Here is a 15,271-nt window from a genome sequence, read left to right as displayed (position 1 = left end):
TGGCTGATTTTTCTGTTTTTTGTAGAGATGAAGTCTTGCTGTGTTGCTCAGGCTGGTCTTGAACTCCTGGCCTCAATCAATCATCCCACCTCAGCCTCCCAAAGTGCTGGGATTACAGGTGTGAGTCACTGCGCTCAGCCAGATTGTAGCTTCTTAATGAATAGGACCTTGTTTTATTTTTGTTTGTATATCCCAGAATGTTACATTGCTTTGAAAATTACTTGTAATGTATGAATGAGTAAACCAGCCTGTCACCCAGAAGGTGAAGACCCTGGGTCAGAAGAACAAGAGAAATTTGCCTTCGATTTTTTTCTGCTTGGAAGAAAGAGAGAAGGCAAACCAGATAGAGCTCCTGTGATATCCACTGCCCAAATTTTAGGTAGTGGACAGGCCCCTCACTGAGACTTTGGGCTGAGGAAAACATTTCGTACCCCTGTGCTTTGCCTCACATGCGTCTATTCCAGGAATGTGTTGGCGCAAAGGGAGGAGGCTTTTATCCTTTGCTGCTGTGACTGGCTGCAGAGCAGTTTACATGGGTCAGTAGATAATTTTGATTAGTGGTGTATCATACATTGACACAAAAGTAAATCTTCACTTTGCAAGATGTGTTGCTTGTGAAACAGAAGGAAGAGAAATAGATGCAGTATTTGAATGTTTGGCATTGTGTTCTTCTTTTTCAGTTAAATCCAGATGTAAATGTTTTCCAGCGGAAATTTGTGAATGAAGTTAGAAGATGTGAAGAAATGGATCGAAAGCTTCGTATGTGTATTTTGGTCTTGTATAATGCTTCTTTAATGAATCATTTGTCTTAGATTAGAGACATGAATTAGTCCTCTTAATAAAGAAAGAAAATACTATAGGAAAAAAAGAAAAGAGGAAAAATCCTAAAATCACGATGTTAAGATTAATTTCTTGTATACAAATAGATTTTATGGTATTTGGGCTGGGTTGTGCTTAATGGAAACCTTGTTTGAAACAATAGGTTGCAAGCTAAAAAAAACACTGTAGTTATTTTTTTTGGTGAGATTTTAATAGTAGAACTACGTTATAGAATTCTGAGAGAAAGGACGCAGCACACCATCAGTTTTAGATGTCAGTAGAGCCACCTTATGGTTTGATCTATTTATGAGAGAGGAAACTAACATTTATTAAGGTCCTGTTGAGGGTTAGCATGCTCATGGACCTTATTTCATTCATTGCCCACAACATTCCTTCAAGATGAGTGTTACCTCATTTAATGATTGAAGAAGCTAGAGACCAGAGAGGTTTAATGACTTGCCCTAGAATGTAAGCAGTTGTGATGGAATCAGTATTTGAAACTAGGTTGTTCAGTCTGGCTCCAAACCCGTGATCTTGCCACCCTACTTAGCTAGTTTACGGTTAACTGTTAGGTGAATTTGGTCCCCACTCTAAAAAGAAAGTTAGTATTGTCACTTGAAACACTTTTTTCTTCTGGTATTTTGGGTCCTTATTACATGTTCAGCTTTTTTATTTTTATTTTTTATATTTAAAACTGGCCTGATTATCTCCAATTTAGTGAACCCCTTTTGATCTGGAGTTGTCTTACTAGTGTGTGAAGTGTCAAATACTCAATTGAATTATGCTCTTCATGTGTAGCTCTGCTTTGCCAGCAGTATCTGCATCCAGAAACGTCATACTGTGGGGTGGCAGTGGCGGAGGGTGGAGAGTTGAAGCAGATGAAGCCTAGTGTTATGGCCAGAAGAGGGAAGGAAGGCACTTGTGGGATGACCACCCTCTTTGGAGTAGCTTTAGAGAGGTGAGGTTGGAGAAAGAGGGGTGTGGAGAAAAAGGATGCTTCTTTTATATAAAAGTATCTTAGAATGAAACTCTTTGTAGCCACGTTTTGGATCTTATTTTTTGCCTCAAATAATGGCAATTCCAGGCATGTGCAGCTAGACATGAATGTTTTGACTCTATCATTTTAGGATTTGTTGAAAAAGAGATAAGAAAAGCTAACATTCCAATTATGGACACTGGCGAAAACCCAGAGGTGCCCTTCCCCCGGGACATGATTGATTTAGAGGTAAACAGTTCTTCTGAGAAAGCCAGATAAGTTTCTTTCTACTTAAATGCAGAAATTACTTTTCATGGTGGTTGGAGAGTAGAGTATTCTTGTTAACTTTGTCAGCATCGTCTGTTGGTTGTAAGTTTCTTGTCGGTGTGATTGAAGTGAATCCTCTTTCTTATGACATCAAATAATATTCAAACCAGTATCATATGTCACTGAACAAATGTTTATTGGCTTATTGAAACTTTATTGGAGTAATGATAATTTATCTAGTAATTTATTAATCTTGTATACTAAATGAACAGCCAGTGGGCTTTTCGATAATTATTTTATCCAACTGAAATCCCCCAAGAGATTTACCAAGTGTACAGTAGAATCTAGAGACAAAGACTATTTTAAGCAAAAAAATTTTCATAAAGAAAATAGAGGCCAGACGTGGTGGCTCATGCCTGTAATCCTAGCTCTCTGGGAGGCCGAGGCGGGAGGATCACTTGAGCTTGGGAGTTTGAGACCAGCCTGAGCAAAAGTGGGACCCCGTCTCTAAAATAGAAAAATTAGCCAGGCTGAGGCAGGAAGATCACTTGAGCCCAGGAGTTTGGGATTGCAGTGAGCTATGATGATACCACTGCACTGTACCTGGGTGACAGAGTGAGGACTCTGTCTCAAAAAAAAGAAAAAGAAAAGAAAAGAAAATTGCTCGGTTAAAACCACAGTATTTGCTGAAGAGGAGTAAGATGTTTTTGAACTGTCAATGTGGCAACAGTTCTTTGGGGTGAAATTCTTTTAATGTCTTTCAGAGCAAGCATATCAAGTTTAGCTTGAGTTTTCTTTTGTTCCTCTAGGCTAATTTTGAGAAGATTGAGAATGAACTGAAGGAAATCAACACAAACCAGGAAGCTCTGAAGAGAAACTTCCTGGAGCTAACTGAATTAAAATTTATACTGCGCAAAACTCAGCAGTTTTTTGATGAGGTCAGACTATTGTTTCTTTTAGTATTTGAGCAGCTGATATTACACTCGTACAAGTGGGCCATATTTTTATTCCAGTAATTATTTTAATTTGCTGTTTTGGAAGCAATACCATTTTTGCACCCTTCTTTAGTTGAAGAAATGTCAGATTGTGTTCCATTTTTCATGCAGTACACAGCCAGCCATGGTTTTGTATTTTTTCACATTTTCTGCAATTTTTCATCTCAAGATGGGGAAAGGAACCCTGAAGTAGTTGTATAAACATAGTTGGTAGACATTTTTACATTATATTTATACTTACATATTATAAGGTAAGTATATGCTTAAGGTTAAAGTTGAAGAAACAAACATTTGGTTATACACGAAATGATAAAAAGGTTTAAACACCAAACCTTTTGTTATCAAACTTTTTATTTTATTCTCTGTGTTTGCTTATCAGCCTTTGAGCACAGTGTTTAGTACTTCAGATAGCACATGTCGCACTAATTTTTCAAGAGTTTTTCATTGTGTTGTATGGAAATATTGTAGGATGCTTGTTTAAAACTCCTGGATTTTCACATAAACTTAACTGCATTACCTTATAGGGAAAAATCTTACTAAGTTCCTGGGGTTAAAAATGTAGGTGACGAAGTTGACAGCTTGCTGAGGTGACCCCATGGAAAGGATTTGGAGCAAGGCTTGCAGAAGGCTTCCTTCTCCAAATTGATTAGCTTTCAATCTGAATGTGGTTTTTCTAATGACCTAATGTATGAGTAACTATCTTTTTGACAGATGTCTATGCTACCAGATTAACAATATTAGACACTTCAGAGACCATTCCAGTCACTGTTTAGTGTGCCTTCCCATAAAGTTCTTTATTTCCTTTGCTCAACAGAAAAACTTGGCAAAGCTTTTAAATAGAGAGGGCCTGTTTTAGTGGGGATCTGATGTGTTCTCAGTTTTACTTTTAACTTTTGCCTTTTGAAGAGAGATCGTGTCTCCATAATCGTCTAGGTTGGAGCAGGGGTTCTCCCACCAGCAGCACCAGCAGCCTCACCTGAGATCTTCTTAGAAATATAAATTCTCAGTCCCTACCCCAGACCTGCCGAATCAGAAACTGGGGGTGAGACCCAGCAGTCTTTTTAACAAGGTGATTGTGAGGCATGCTAACTTAAAAACTGCTGGGCTAGAGAAACTCTGCTGAGGATGTGATACATTCCTCAATAACTAAGGATTTGAGTCAGAGAAGCCATGCTAATTAAAAGTAGCTGCTGGGGCTGGGGAAAGGGAGAAAGCTCATGTGAATTTAATTGCCTGGTCCGCCCAAGAATCAGAATCTGCTTATATACCAGTAGAGTTTTGATGTGAATAGTCAGCTTGCTCACTGAGTTGAGAATTTTGAGACTGGTGGTGACTTCTTTCACCAGTCCCTGATATCATCACAGTGGAGGGTGTGGGGCACTGTGATTAATTCTTTCCAAGTGTTTAAGGTCTTTTGCAACAGGCATGAACACTTATGCCATATGGTTTTAATGAACAAGTAATCTGGAATTCCAGCCTGCTCACTGCCTTATGGTATTTTGATTCATTAATTCACCAAGGATATAGTGAGCACCTACTCTTTGTGAGACACGGGATGAGTAAGACATGGTCCCTGTGTTCAGGGAATGTGTCACTTAGTCACATCAGGAAACATCCCTGAACACAGCACCCCCATGTGATCACAGATGTGTGCTTTTCCAAGTGCATCCCAGCTGCTGCCCATAGATCCAGTGTAGACCTGGTCTTGTGGTCAAAGCTCAGATATTTTAGCATAATTCTTTTATGTCCCATTTTTTTCCCCTTTTGATACACCCTTTAGTTTACTAAAGGGATGTTGCTGTGATACATGAAAATATTTTTCAGGACCTCGTAAGTTTAGAGATTGGCGTGAGATTCCTGTTCTGGTTCATTTTGGGAGAAATTCTGAATAAAGACTGACAAATGGACTCTCTTAAAGGAAACAGTTATTTAAACTATTAATTTTCCAATTTGAATAATAGTACAAATAAAATAAAACACTTGGAAAGATGATAAAAGATTTTGAAATCATAAGTTCTGGATTTAGGAATTTTATCTTGTGATTTTAATAAGTCTAAACACTAAATGTCCATCCTGAGAAGGCAGACTCTAAGTCTTCATGATCTTCATGCCCTATCCAAAGTGGGTTGTTTTCCCCATTTATACAGAACATTCTTTTTTTTTAAATCTCTGGAAGTACTTAGAGCATGAGGCCTTGGCTAGGAGAGGGTCTCACGCTGTGCTTGTCATCAGTTCCCTTTTCATTCCTAGAACCCTCAGCAGAATCTTCTGGCACAAACCGCTCTGCCTTGTGTGTTTTCACCACTAGCGCGCAGCCTCGGCCAGGTCCCTTCCCACAGACCTTGCCCTGCCGCTGCCCAGCAGCAGTCGCAGGTGTCACTGCTGTGACTGGAGTGATCGCATCTGTGCATGCGAGTGTGCGCTTTAAATAATGCAAAAGATGAGAAAACTTGGGACCCTCAATTGTCAGAAACTCAGGGTTTCTCATGAGATTTTCTTCCATGCCTGAAATTATAGTGTTTGCAAATGGCCTAAAACACTACCAATTTTAAACTCTTCTTTTTTATGATTTGGTGAATATAATCAATAATTCACAGTTAGTAGAAAATGGCTAAATCAGAAAAGGATTCTTTCCATATTTAGGCATAGGGGTTATGATTGGCAGGGTGTTTAGAAGGGGAAAAGTAAACACATATTGAATATTCTTAGGATCGAAGATGATTACAAGTTCGACTTAGCCATTTCTTACCCAGAGCATTTAAGATGACTTGTTAATGATTATCCTTTTCTCAGTCTTCTTGCTTATGAAGAACTGTAAGAACTCGAGAGATTTCTCTGCATCTTTTACCATAAGCAGCATAACATATGAGAACATAAAGAAGACTGGAAAAGTAATGGTTAATGGCATGCAGATCCTGCTTTCCTTTCCTTCTGAGTTTTCCATCCATCTGCTTTCTTTGTCTTTCTTTCCCATCTGCCATCTCCTTTGGGGCTTGGGCGAATGCCTTCAGTGATTAAATGAAATGTCTTTCTTCATGTAGATGGAAATAACAGTGTTTGTTTTGGAAATTGATGTAGCTTGAATGGGATGTGCTTCTTGTACTTAAATGCTATAGAAACAGAACTGAAGTGCTGCTGCTTCCTTTGCAGAAGGCATGGTTTTCCGTATTCTGGATGGGCAAAGGGGTTAAACCAGAGGGCATAGTAAGTAATGTAGGGGAACATTGGCTGTGTTGTTATTGTATTAGAGAAACCAGATACTCAGATTTAGATACTCAGCAACATGGTTTTCGATATTATTTTAAAGGCCCTCAGTAGTTCTGGTCAACCTACTGTCCCATCAGGCACAATTGTATTTAAAATTTGTTAACTTTCTTCTCTAAAACTTAGGATTCTTAAGCATTAAGTAGTGAAATGAGTAATTAGAATATTATTGCAAATTTCTGTTTAATTTTAATTTTGCTGGTTTTTTATTCTCAAAGAGTCCCAGAATACAGTGTTTGGAGTAGTCTAGTTGCTAAGTGCTGGTTGCTGTTCCCTCAGTTGTCTGCTTTAGAGCACACGTGTTTGCACTGATGCTTAGGATTTACTTGAACCAGGTCTTGTGAACCACGCAGGCAAGCAGGAGGGGTCTTGTGAGTGACAGTCAGTTCCACTGGTTGTTGCCAAGGGATAATCCAAGAACAAATTGCAGTGTGTAGTCATTTGGATCCTGAAAACAAGTTGCTTGCAGTTAGCTGATTTGATTTCAAATAGAAACAGAAGAACCCCCTCACTTCCATGTGACAGCAAGTAGTAACTGGTGTCCCCATTATCTTATCTTAAACTTTTCCAATCTCATGACAGTATTTCTTTGCCCTTCTAGTGTACACAGTGCCTGCCTCCTTTTTTTTTGGCTTTGTTTTGTTTTGTTTTTTCGTTTTTGGTTAGCATTGATCCTTACTTTCCAAAACAATTGCTTTCACGTTTTTAGACCTTTTAGACTTACCATCTGGTTTATACTCAGTTTTTTCCCCTTTTTTGTTACATTTATGGTCCTGTGACTTTATAAGGGAGGTTCCCTTGTGGCATTTTTTGATAGCGTGGTTGACAGGAGTAGAATCAAATTGAAATTTGGAATGAGAATGATAGAGAAAATTTCTCCTGACTTTTTGTTTCGTTTTGCTTCTGAGAAGGAAGATTGTGCTGGCATACTGCTAGTCTTTGGTCAAACAGATAGTCCGTGGATTTTAAAGTTGGGGAGATGAGGCAGTGGAGCAGTTGATTGGACTTTATTTTTTAGGGCAGCTTCTCCTTTCTGATAGGAGTAAAGAGTAATAGGATGAGTTGGGTAGAGAGAGGCTAAGAACTACAGACCTAGGTGTGGGAAGATCCTTCTCGTCCTTCATTTCGTTGTATAAACTGTCATGGTGGAAATCATTTTAAATCTAATCAATTAAGCCAGCCCATGGGCTCTAGACTGGTTTACGGTCTGTTGCTTTTTCTTCACTTTACTTGATTCTTGAGCTGTGTTCTCGAGAATCCTTTAACTGTAAAGCCTATCTGAACTTTTTAATATTTCTAGATTCCTAGTCAGAAAATAGGACATTCAGAGACGTTTTCACTTTTTCTTCCCTTTATGGATGAAATGGAAGCCCAGGCCTGCCCAGCTATTGTACTTCTTATCCTTTTGAAGAAAGAAATACTCTTTAAATCCCATGGTTTGGAGCGTTTTATACATGACCATGCTGAAAGTTCTCATGTTCTGAATTCTTAAGGGCCTGGAAAACCTACATATCTGGAGATGCCCCTTCTCTTTTTCTGCAGATCACACAATGTTCAAGATACTGACAGTGCCTCACTTCTTCCTTAGAAAGAGAGTCTCCATCTTTCACATTCTCACACAGGGAAAATTCTAGTTTGTAGCTGCCTAGAATTAAATGTTGAGAGTATCTGCAGGGCTGCTTCATTTTTGCATGAAAGGGAGAGACATTTCAGCTTTCTACCCACATGCAAAGATATTTCCTGGAACTTTCATGGTTCATGCAGGGAAATGTAGGAGAGAAAATGGCTTCCACCAAGTAACAGATTTATACATGTCACCACCATGTAATTATTTTTCTTTTATTCCTTATTTCTAACACCATTTCCCCAGGTGCTTTACTGGGGCAATTATGCTTTCTTTACCTTGGATTATTTTCTTTGTTTTCTTCCCCTGTTCTTCCTGTCTTCTTTTTGTGGGTATGTCTTATCTTTATTGATGGTTTTTTTTCTTTTTCATCCTTATTTTCTGAACCTGTCTCCTGGTTCCTCGTTCCCTGCATGCCACTAACTATTTTCATTAGATATTAATTGATTTGTGAATTCAGGCTGAATTGCATCATCAGCAGATGGCGGATCCAGACCTGTTGGAAGAGTCCTCATCCCTCTTGGAGCCAAGCGAGATGGGAAGAGGCACGCCTTTAAGACTTGGGTAAGTCCCACTCCAGCCTTTCTGTACTCAGTGGGTCATGTTCATCTTTGCTGTTCAAAAGAGCAGTAAGGCTGGGGACTCGCTTACTACCGGGATGCGTCCCCTTCTGAGCCTGTTGAGAGGTGGTCCTAAGTCCCTGTGGATTCAGTTCCTGAGTGACTCTGCTCTCTGCTTCGTGCAGAAGTGAGATCAGGAGTAAGACTCTGGCAGCCCACATGACAGAACACGGTCTCATGTGTATAGTCTTTGCCCCTCTCCTCTCACCTCCCTTCTTTGTCTTAAACCAAAGACAAATCCCATGATGTGGAATACAGTTCCCAATCTGCCTTTTCTTCCCGCAGCTTCGTTGCTGGTGTGATTAACCGGGAGCGCATCCCTACTTTTGAGCGCATGCTTTGGCGGGTGTGCCGGGGAAACGTGTTCCTGCGACAGGCTGAAATTGAGAACCCCCTGGAGGATCCTGTGACTGTAAGACAAGGAGATTGCGTCCTGGGGAGTAGGTCTTGCAAAGGGATCCCAGAGCAATAATGCAGCGGGGGCCACCCGAGTCCGCCCCTTCCACAGGGGAGCCCTTGTGTCTGTCCCTGCTTTGATATGAGAGTTTGCAGGACTGCTCCTTTCCTCTGACTTTACTCCCGTCATATGTACACACATGTACAATGGCATATATGTATTTTCAAGCTTTACCATGTAGGTTTTATTTTGATTGGTAATTTTTTTCCACTTATTTTAAACTTCAGCTTTATATATTTTCTGTTACTGGTATGGGACTGAAAGAAAATTTGCCTTTTATGAAAATTGACTTAAAGCAAGACATCTGGTTCCAAATTTGGTAATATCCATGTACAAAAAGAGAAAGAGAGATTTCCTAAACTGTGATCTTTATAAGCTGATGAAATTTTACTTGGTAAGGTTTTTTTGGTCTACTTGTTTGTTGGGAGAATCAGAAACTTAGTTTAAGAATATATACTGTGCAAGATAGGATGATCTTCCCCACTCAGTGCTTTGGAAAGTAGGAGCAGCCTAACATCTTGGCATTTGACATAATGGAACAGAATTTATAACCTAAGCCTGCATGGGTATGGTAAGTTCTGATTTCGGAGATTATAAGCAAAGATTAAATGTACTGCGGAAAGTTTACTTTGCTTTTGTACTAGTATTATTTAGAAGCCTTGAGTTGGTTTTTCTATTCTAAATTATCTTGTGAATTTCTTAAATTAGTGTTCTTTGTTCTACCTAAGAAGAGAAATTGAATTGTGAGATTTCTCAGATTGGGTGGGTCATGTAGCTATATGGCTTTTATCCTCCATACTAAGTAGGAGTGTGGTGACACTTACGGTAAATCCCTTTACCTACGGAGGTAGTTTTACAGTCGTACTGAAGGCTGTCTTGGGTTGTAAAAACATTGTAATCTGCAGTCACACCCAATATGGAGCTGTTCTCAGTAATATTCAGTCAAGTTTCCTCTTGGCAACAGAAAGATTATTTTTTCAACAAATCCAGGAAAGGGGGCCCTAGATACCGTAACAGAGCAGCTGCCCAAAGAATGGGCCCTAGTTTAGCCTGGAGAATGTAGGGATTTAAGAGGCTGGAGCCCAATTTTCTTCAATTCTCATCTCCTTTTATCCTTTTAAAGTTTTGCTTGTTTTCTTGTTATAAAAGCAGCACATGCTCTGTACATATATGAGAAAATACAGCCAAGCAGAGACGATCCTGGTTAACAGTCTCTATACCTTATTTGTCAGGTCTGTCCTTCTAGTCTTTGCATTATACTCCAGGTGTAAACTTGGTATTCGGAATGGATTGCCTTCCTCCCTGCCCCATACAGTCTAAATTAGCATGAATCATGAGATTCTGCGTCAACCTTCTTCCCAGCAACTCAGCTCCTTGTAGTTATTCAGCCCATTTTATCTATGAATTTCTAAGCCCCGGAACAGAGAGAAACAGTTTCCTTCTCTTTTCTCTGCTCTATACTATGTCATTCAAGCAATACAAGATTTAAAGTTGAATTGGTAAATAAGGCTAAATAGTACTAGGAGGAACACCATCATAGCTTCTCAGGCTCCTGGTTGAGTCAAAAAACAAAGAGAAAGATTTTTGTGGATGGGCAGATGTTACTGTAGTGAAGTTTAAGAAATGGAGTGAGGGTGGTGGTTAAAGTACAGGACTGTCATCTCCTTGAAAGATGCCTTTTGTTCTTATATCACCACAAAAGTTAGTTATTGAAGAAGTTTTCATCCAGGTTTAGAAGCCTGAACTCTCGGTGTTTGATTCTGGGGCCTAGGGTGACCACGTGCACAAGTCTGTGTTTATCATTTTCTTCCAAGGCGATCAGCTGAAAAACAGAGTCAAGAAGATCTGCGAAGGGTAAGAGAAACATGCCTCCACCAGGAGGGCATGGCCGTGCTGCTTAACTGTTGAGCTTTAGAATTCAGAATAGTGAAACACAAATCCTTTTTTTTTTTTTTTTTTAAAGTTACCCAACTCTAGCAACCTTTATTCTCTCTCACCCTCTCTCTCTCTCTCTCTCTTTTTTTTTTTTAAAGAGACAGGGTCTAACTCTATTGCCCAGGCTGGAGTACAGTGGCACAGTCATAGCTCACTGCAGCCTCGAACTCCTGGGCTCACAAATCTTCCTTAATCCACCTTGACATGGTGAATGTATCTTTTAATAATGTTAGGGCCAACAATTAATAAACAATTAAAAATAGCTTAAGTTCATTTTTAAAAGTACCACCAAAACTGCAATTTCCTTTCCTTGGGAACACGTAATTTTAAGGACTCTTGGTTTATAAATGCCATATTATTCTGGAACAATAGGTCTACATACCCAGCATAGTGCCATAGACACTGTGTCCCTAAATTTTCTGAAATTCTGCCTCAGTGACAGTATTTTTTTCCATGACATTTTTCTCTAATAATTTATGATATAATTTGCTTTACTTTTTTTTTTTTTTTTTTTTTTTTTTTTTTTTTTTTTTTTTTTGAGACAGAGTCTCACTCTGTTGCCCGGGCTAGAGTGCCGTTGCGTCAGCCTAGCTCACAGCAACCTCAAACTCCTGGGCTCAAGCGATCCTCCTGCCTCAGCCTCCCGAGTAGCTGGGACTACAGGCATGTGCCACCATGCTGGCTAATTTTTTCTATATATATATTTTTAGTTGTCCAGATCATTTCTTTCCATTTTTCAGTAGAGACGGGGTCTCGGTCTTGCTCAGGCTGGTCTCAAACTCCTGACCTTGAGCGATCCACCTGCCTCAGCCTCCCAGAGTGCTAGGATTACAGATGTGAGCCACCGCACCCGGCCTTTTTAATCTCAAGAGAATTGCATAGCTACAGAGAATGTCAAGATAGTTCAAATGTTGTTGCTCTATCTGCAGATAACTTCACATAAATAATTAGTGTTGCTTTAACACATCAGTCTGACCTGATCCTGTTTTGGTTCTAGTAAATTAGGATTACCTTCTGAGATTATTTAAATTGGACAGGTTAAGAAATTGTGACGTTCCTAAGGCCGTGTCTGTACATTCCAGGTTCCGGGCCTCACTCTATCCCTGTCCTGAGACACCACAGGAGAGGAAGGAAATGGCTTCCGGGGTTAATACCAGGATTGATGACCTCCAAATGGTACACAGAGGGCTGGCGGGGATTTGTTTTTGTGAAATACTACAATAGAAGGCCATTCTTCTTCCTTGAAACACTGACAGTTTATTAGGTACCTGTGGCAAACCAGGATACCATAAAAAGAAATGTCCATGGGTAATATGTTTCTCTGGGAGCCGGGGAAAGTCTCAGGGAATGGCTGTTAAAAATAGCATTAGTCCTCAGACGAGGCAGGAATGCTAAGCATCTGCAATCGTTGCTTAGAGTATTCAATTCCCCTCCACCTCATGAGTCTGAGATATTTTTTATAATAAAAAAAAGTATGCTTAGTTAAGGAAAAAAAACCAAATAATCCAGAAGTACATGTAAAGTCAGTACACACACACACTGTGCCTACTGCGGCAGCCACTCTTAATTGCTTGGCACATTTCCTTCTAATCACCTTTGATCTTAACCACACAGTCTAGCCAAAGAGCCCTGGTGTGACTCTTGTACCCAAGAAGAGATTGCATCAGGTTTTACCAAATTGCAACGTGTGTGGTTTACACACACCAGGGTTGTCATAGGGTGCTAGGGAGGAGTCGTGATTTATGCATATGTGGAAGAAAAGGGTGGCCAGTGGAGCTTTGTTCCCCTTTGAAGGGATGAATGTGATGATGGCTCCCTCGAAACATTAATAAACATGCTTAATCCCAAAGGCAGTTCCTTCCGCAGTGGCAAAATTGTCAGAGGTATGTTGTAACTGCCATCTCAATTTCCTTTCTCGTCTTTCCCACTGACCCCCACTGTATATGACCCACCAACTTGACCTATAGTCGCTCCTTTGACATACACTTATCTGTTTAACCAGAGAGAGAGAGAGAGTTTTTTAGAACCACTGGTGAATGATAGGCTGTATTAGTACATTCTGGGTTCTAGGGCTGTCTTATCTCCTTCTAGGCTTGAATTTAAAGGGCGTGTGCAATAGTCATTGTAAATGACCAGAATTTGATTTTTTAAAAATCCAGCTGTAGGAACTGAAACTTTAAAAAGGGAATGAATACCAAGAAGTGGGATGGGGAAAGAGAAAAGCAAATAGAACATTGCTTGCAGGTTTATTTAGCATCCTTCCAGAAGTTTTATTAATAATAGTAATTGTGAAATAGTCAACAAGCAGGAGAGAAGGTAGGTGTCCTCAAGTGACATAAGTGTTGCCCTAGCATGCCATGGCTTTTTTTTATTATTATTATTTATTTTCTAAAGAAACCTCTTTATAGACATCACCTTCCTCTGCCCAAGACAGTTTTTCAGGAAGTAGTTACTGCTTTGTTCTGAACTAACTCGAAGAACCATCTATAGTGGAGACTTGTGCTTAACATGGCTAGTGTGTGGCTTTTCCTTTTCAAAGGGATGTGGAGATTGAAGACACATTCTCATGTAGAGGTGTGAGTGGTGGGTTGTTTGCCCAGTTTCTTCCAGTTTGAAGCAACAGGCATAGCCAGCCTCTCTTCTACTATTGAACACCTTAAATATTTGGTAATAAGATAATGGAAAGTAAAATGTCCCTGCACCTTGTTCCATCCCTAGTCTTGGCAGTGTGATTCCTCTGAGGGAAATCTGAACTGGTTTCCAGAGGATCAATGCTGAAACGTTTTTTCCTTTAAGAAGGCTGACAGAAAGGTAAAGCCTTATCAGCCCCCGTGATGGCAATGTTATGTGGTTGCCCAAACCCCCTCTACAGACCACGTGTGCTCCTAATCCCGTGGCATCTCCCAGCCCATGTTCCCAGCGTAGGCAGGCGACGGTGGTCAGCACTGCCTCTTTCTACCCTTTGCTGATCCTGGCTCATGCGCAGGGGAAGGACTCTGCAGTTTGCTGTTCTTTAGTGTGGGTTTGTTCATTTGTCTGCTCCTGGGCCCACTTCCTTGAGTCTGAGTCCCAGTCTCCATGTAGAAAGTCACTGCTCTTTAATGAGCCAGGTAAAAGCCAGTGACCTACATTTGTTGTGCCTTGGATTGGTGGTAAGATTGACTATAGAGAGCAAAGCTAAAAACAGTTTTCTCAGGTTTCTCTTCAGCTTGAAGCTAAATGAAAGTGGATGTTAGTAACTAGAACTTTCTAGCCAGAGGAAGAAACAGATAATTCCCTGGCAGCCTTTATCAGAAAGCTATGCCTCTTTGCCATTCCTATCCTGAGATCTAAGAGTGGTGTTAGAAGGATCTCTCCCTTGTTCCTTTCTCTTCCAAAAGGTTCTGAATCAAACGGAGGATCACCGCCAGAGGGTTCTGCAGGCAGCCGCTAAGAACATCCGTGTCTGGTTCATCAAGGTGCGGAAGATGAAGGCCATCTACCACACCTTGAACCTGTGCAACATAGATGTGACCCAGAAGTGCCTGATTGCGGAGGTCTGGTGCCCCGTCACCGACCTTGACTCCATCCAGTTTGCACTGAGAAGGGGCACGGTGAGTCCCCAAAGCTAGCAGTGCAGCTTGTGGCTTAGAAGAGATGTTCCTATCAATAGTAACATTAATTTCATTTTTATGTCATTTTTACTTTCAGAGTTCTTTCATATATTCATGTTGTATCCTGACAGTACATCTTGTATACCTAGAATAGCCTAGAGTACTATCCTTATTTTGCAAATGTGGAAAGTGCAGTTCAAAGAGGTGAAAGGATTTAGTCATATGCCCATGATTCTTCAGGGTAGCTCATGACCAGAATATCAATTTCCTGACCCACTCTCTGTATTCAACTACTTATGTTTGGCAGGTAATTAGATCAACTGCTCTATCCAAGGCACTGCTATAAGGGCCTGGAGGGGGACAGAGATGTACAGAACATGCCCTCAGGTATCTTACAGGTTATTAAGAGAGGATAACATACAAACATACAAGACAGTGTGTGCCAGGAGTGACATATGTGTGGGGGGGAAGTGTGGAGCTTTTCCAACTGTGGTGATTGGGAAAAGCTTCAAGAAGGAAGGTGACATTTTATCAGGGCATTGAAGGAAGGGTAGGATGTTGATCAGCACTGAAGAGAAGAAAACAGTATGGACAAAGGCAGGAAGTACAGTGCAACCATGCATGATTGGGCAAGGACAGGATTATAATGGGTTAGTTGAAAGAGTGGCAGTGCCTGTCTGCATCAGGTAGATTGGAACCTAATTATGAAAGGTTTTTTTTT

The 15,271-nt window shown here is 40.4% G+C and overlaps 1 protein-coding gene across 1 annotated transcript in view; it reads left to right on the top strand.

Moving 5' to 3' along the window:
• Positions 1-15,271, top strand: part of ATP6V0A1 (ATPase, H+ transporting, lysosomal V0 subunit a1) — a 52,651-nt gene that overhangs the window by 6,424 nt on the left and 30,956 nt on the right. The window contains exons 3-10 of the mRNA XM_012656646.1: positions 681-759; positions 1,947-2,044; positions 2,872-3,000; positions 8,427-8,509; positions 8,851-8,977; positions 10,794-10,876; positions 12,040-12,133; positions 14,338-14,550. Of these exons, the coding sequence (XP_012512100.1) occupies positions 681-759; positions 1,947-2,044; positions 2,872-3,000; positions 8,427-8,509; positions 8,851-8,977; positions 10,794-10,876; positions 12,040-12,133; positions 14,338-14,550 (906 nt within the window). The remainder of the gene's footprint in view (positions 1-680; positions 760-1,946; positions 2,045-2,871; positions 3,001-8,426; positions 8,510-8,850; positions 8,978-10,793; positions 10,877-12,039; positions 12,134-14,337; positions 14,551-15,271) is intronic.

Source organism: Propithecus coquereli, unplaced genomic scaffold (assembly GCF_000956105.1).
Source record: "Propithecus coquereli isolate 6110/MARCELLA unplaced genomic scaffold, Pcoq_1.0 Scaffold515, whole genome shotgun sequence".
Taxonomy (NCBI): domain Eukaryota; kingdom Metazoa; phylum Chordata; class Mammalia; order Primates; family Indriidae; genus Propithecus; species Propithecus coquereli.
This window is presented reverse-complemented; position numbering and strand designations above follow the sequence as displayed.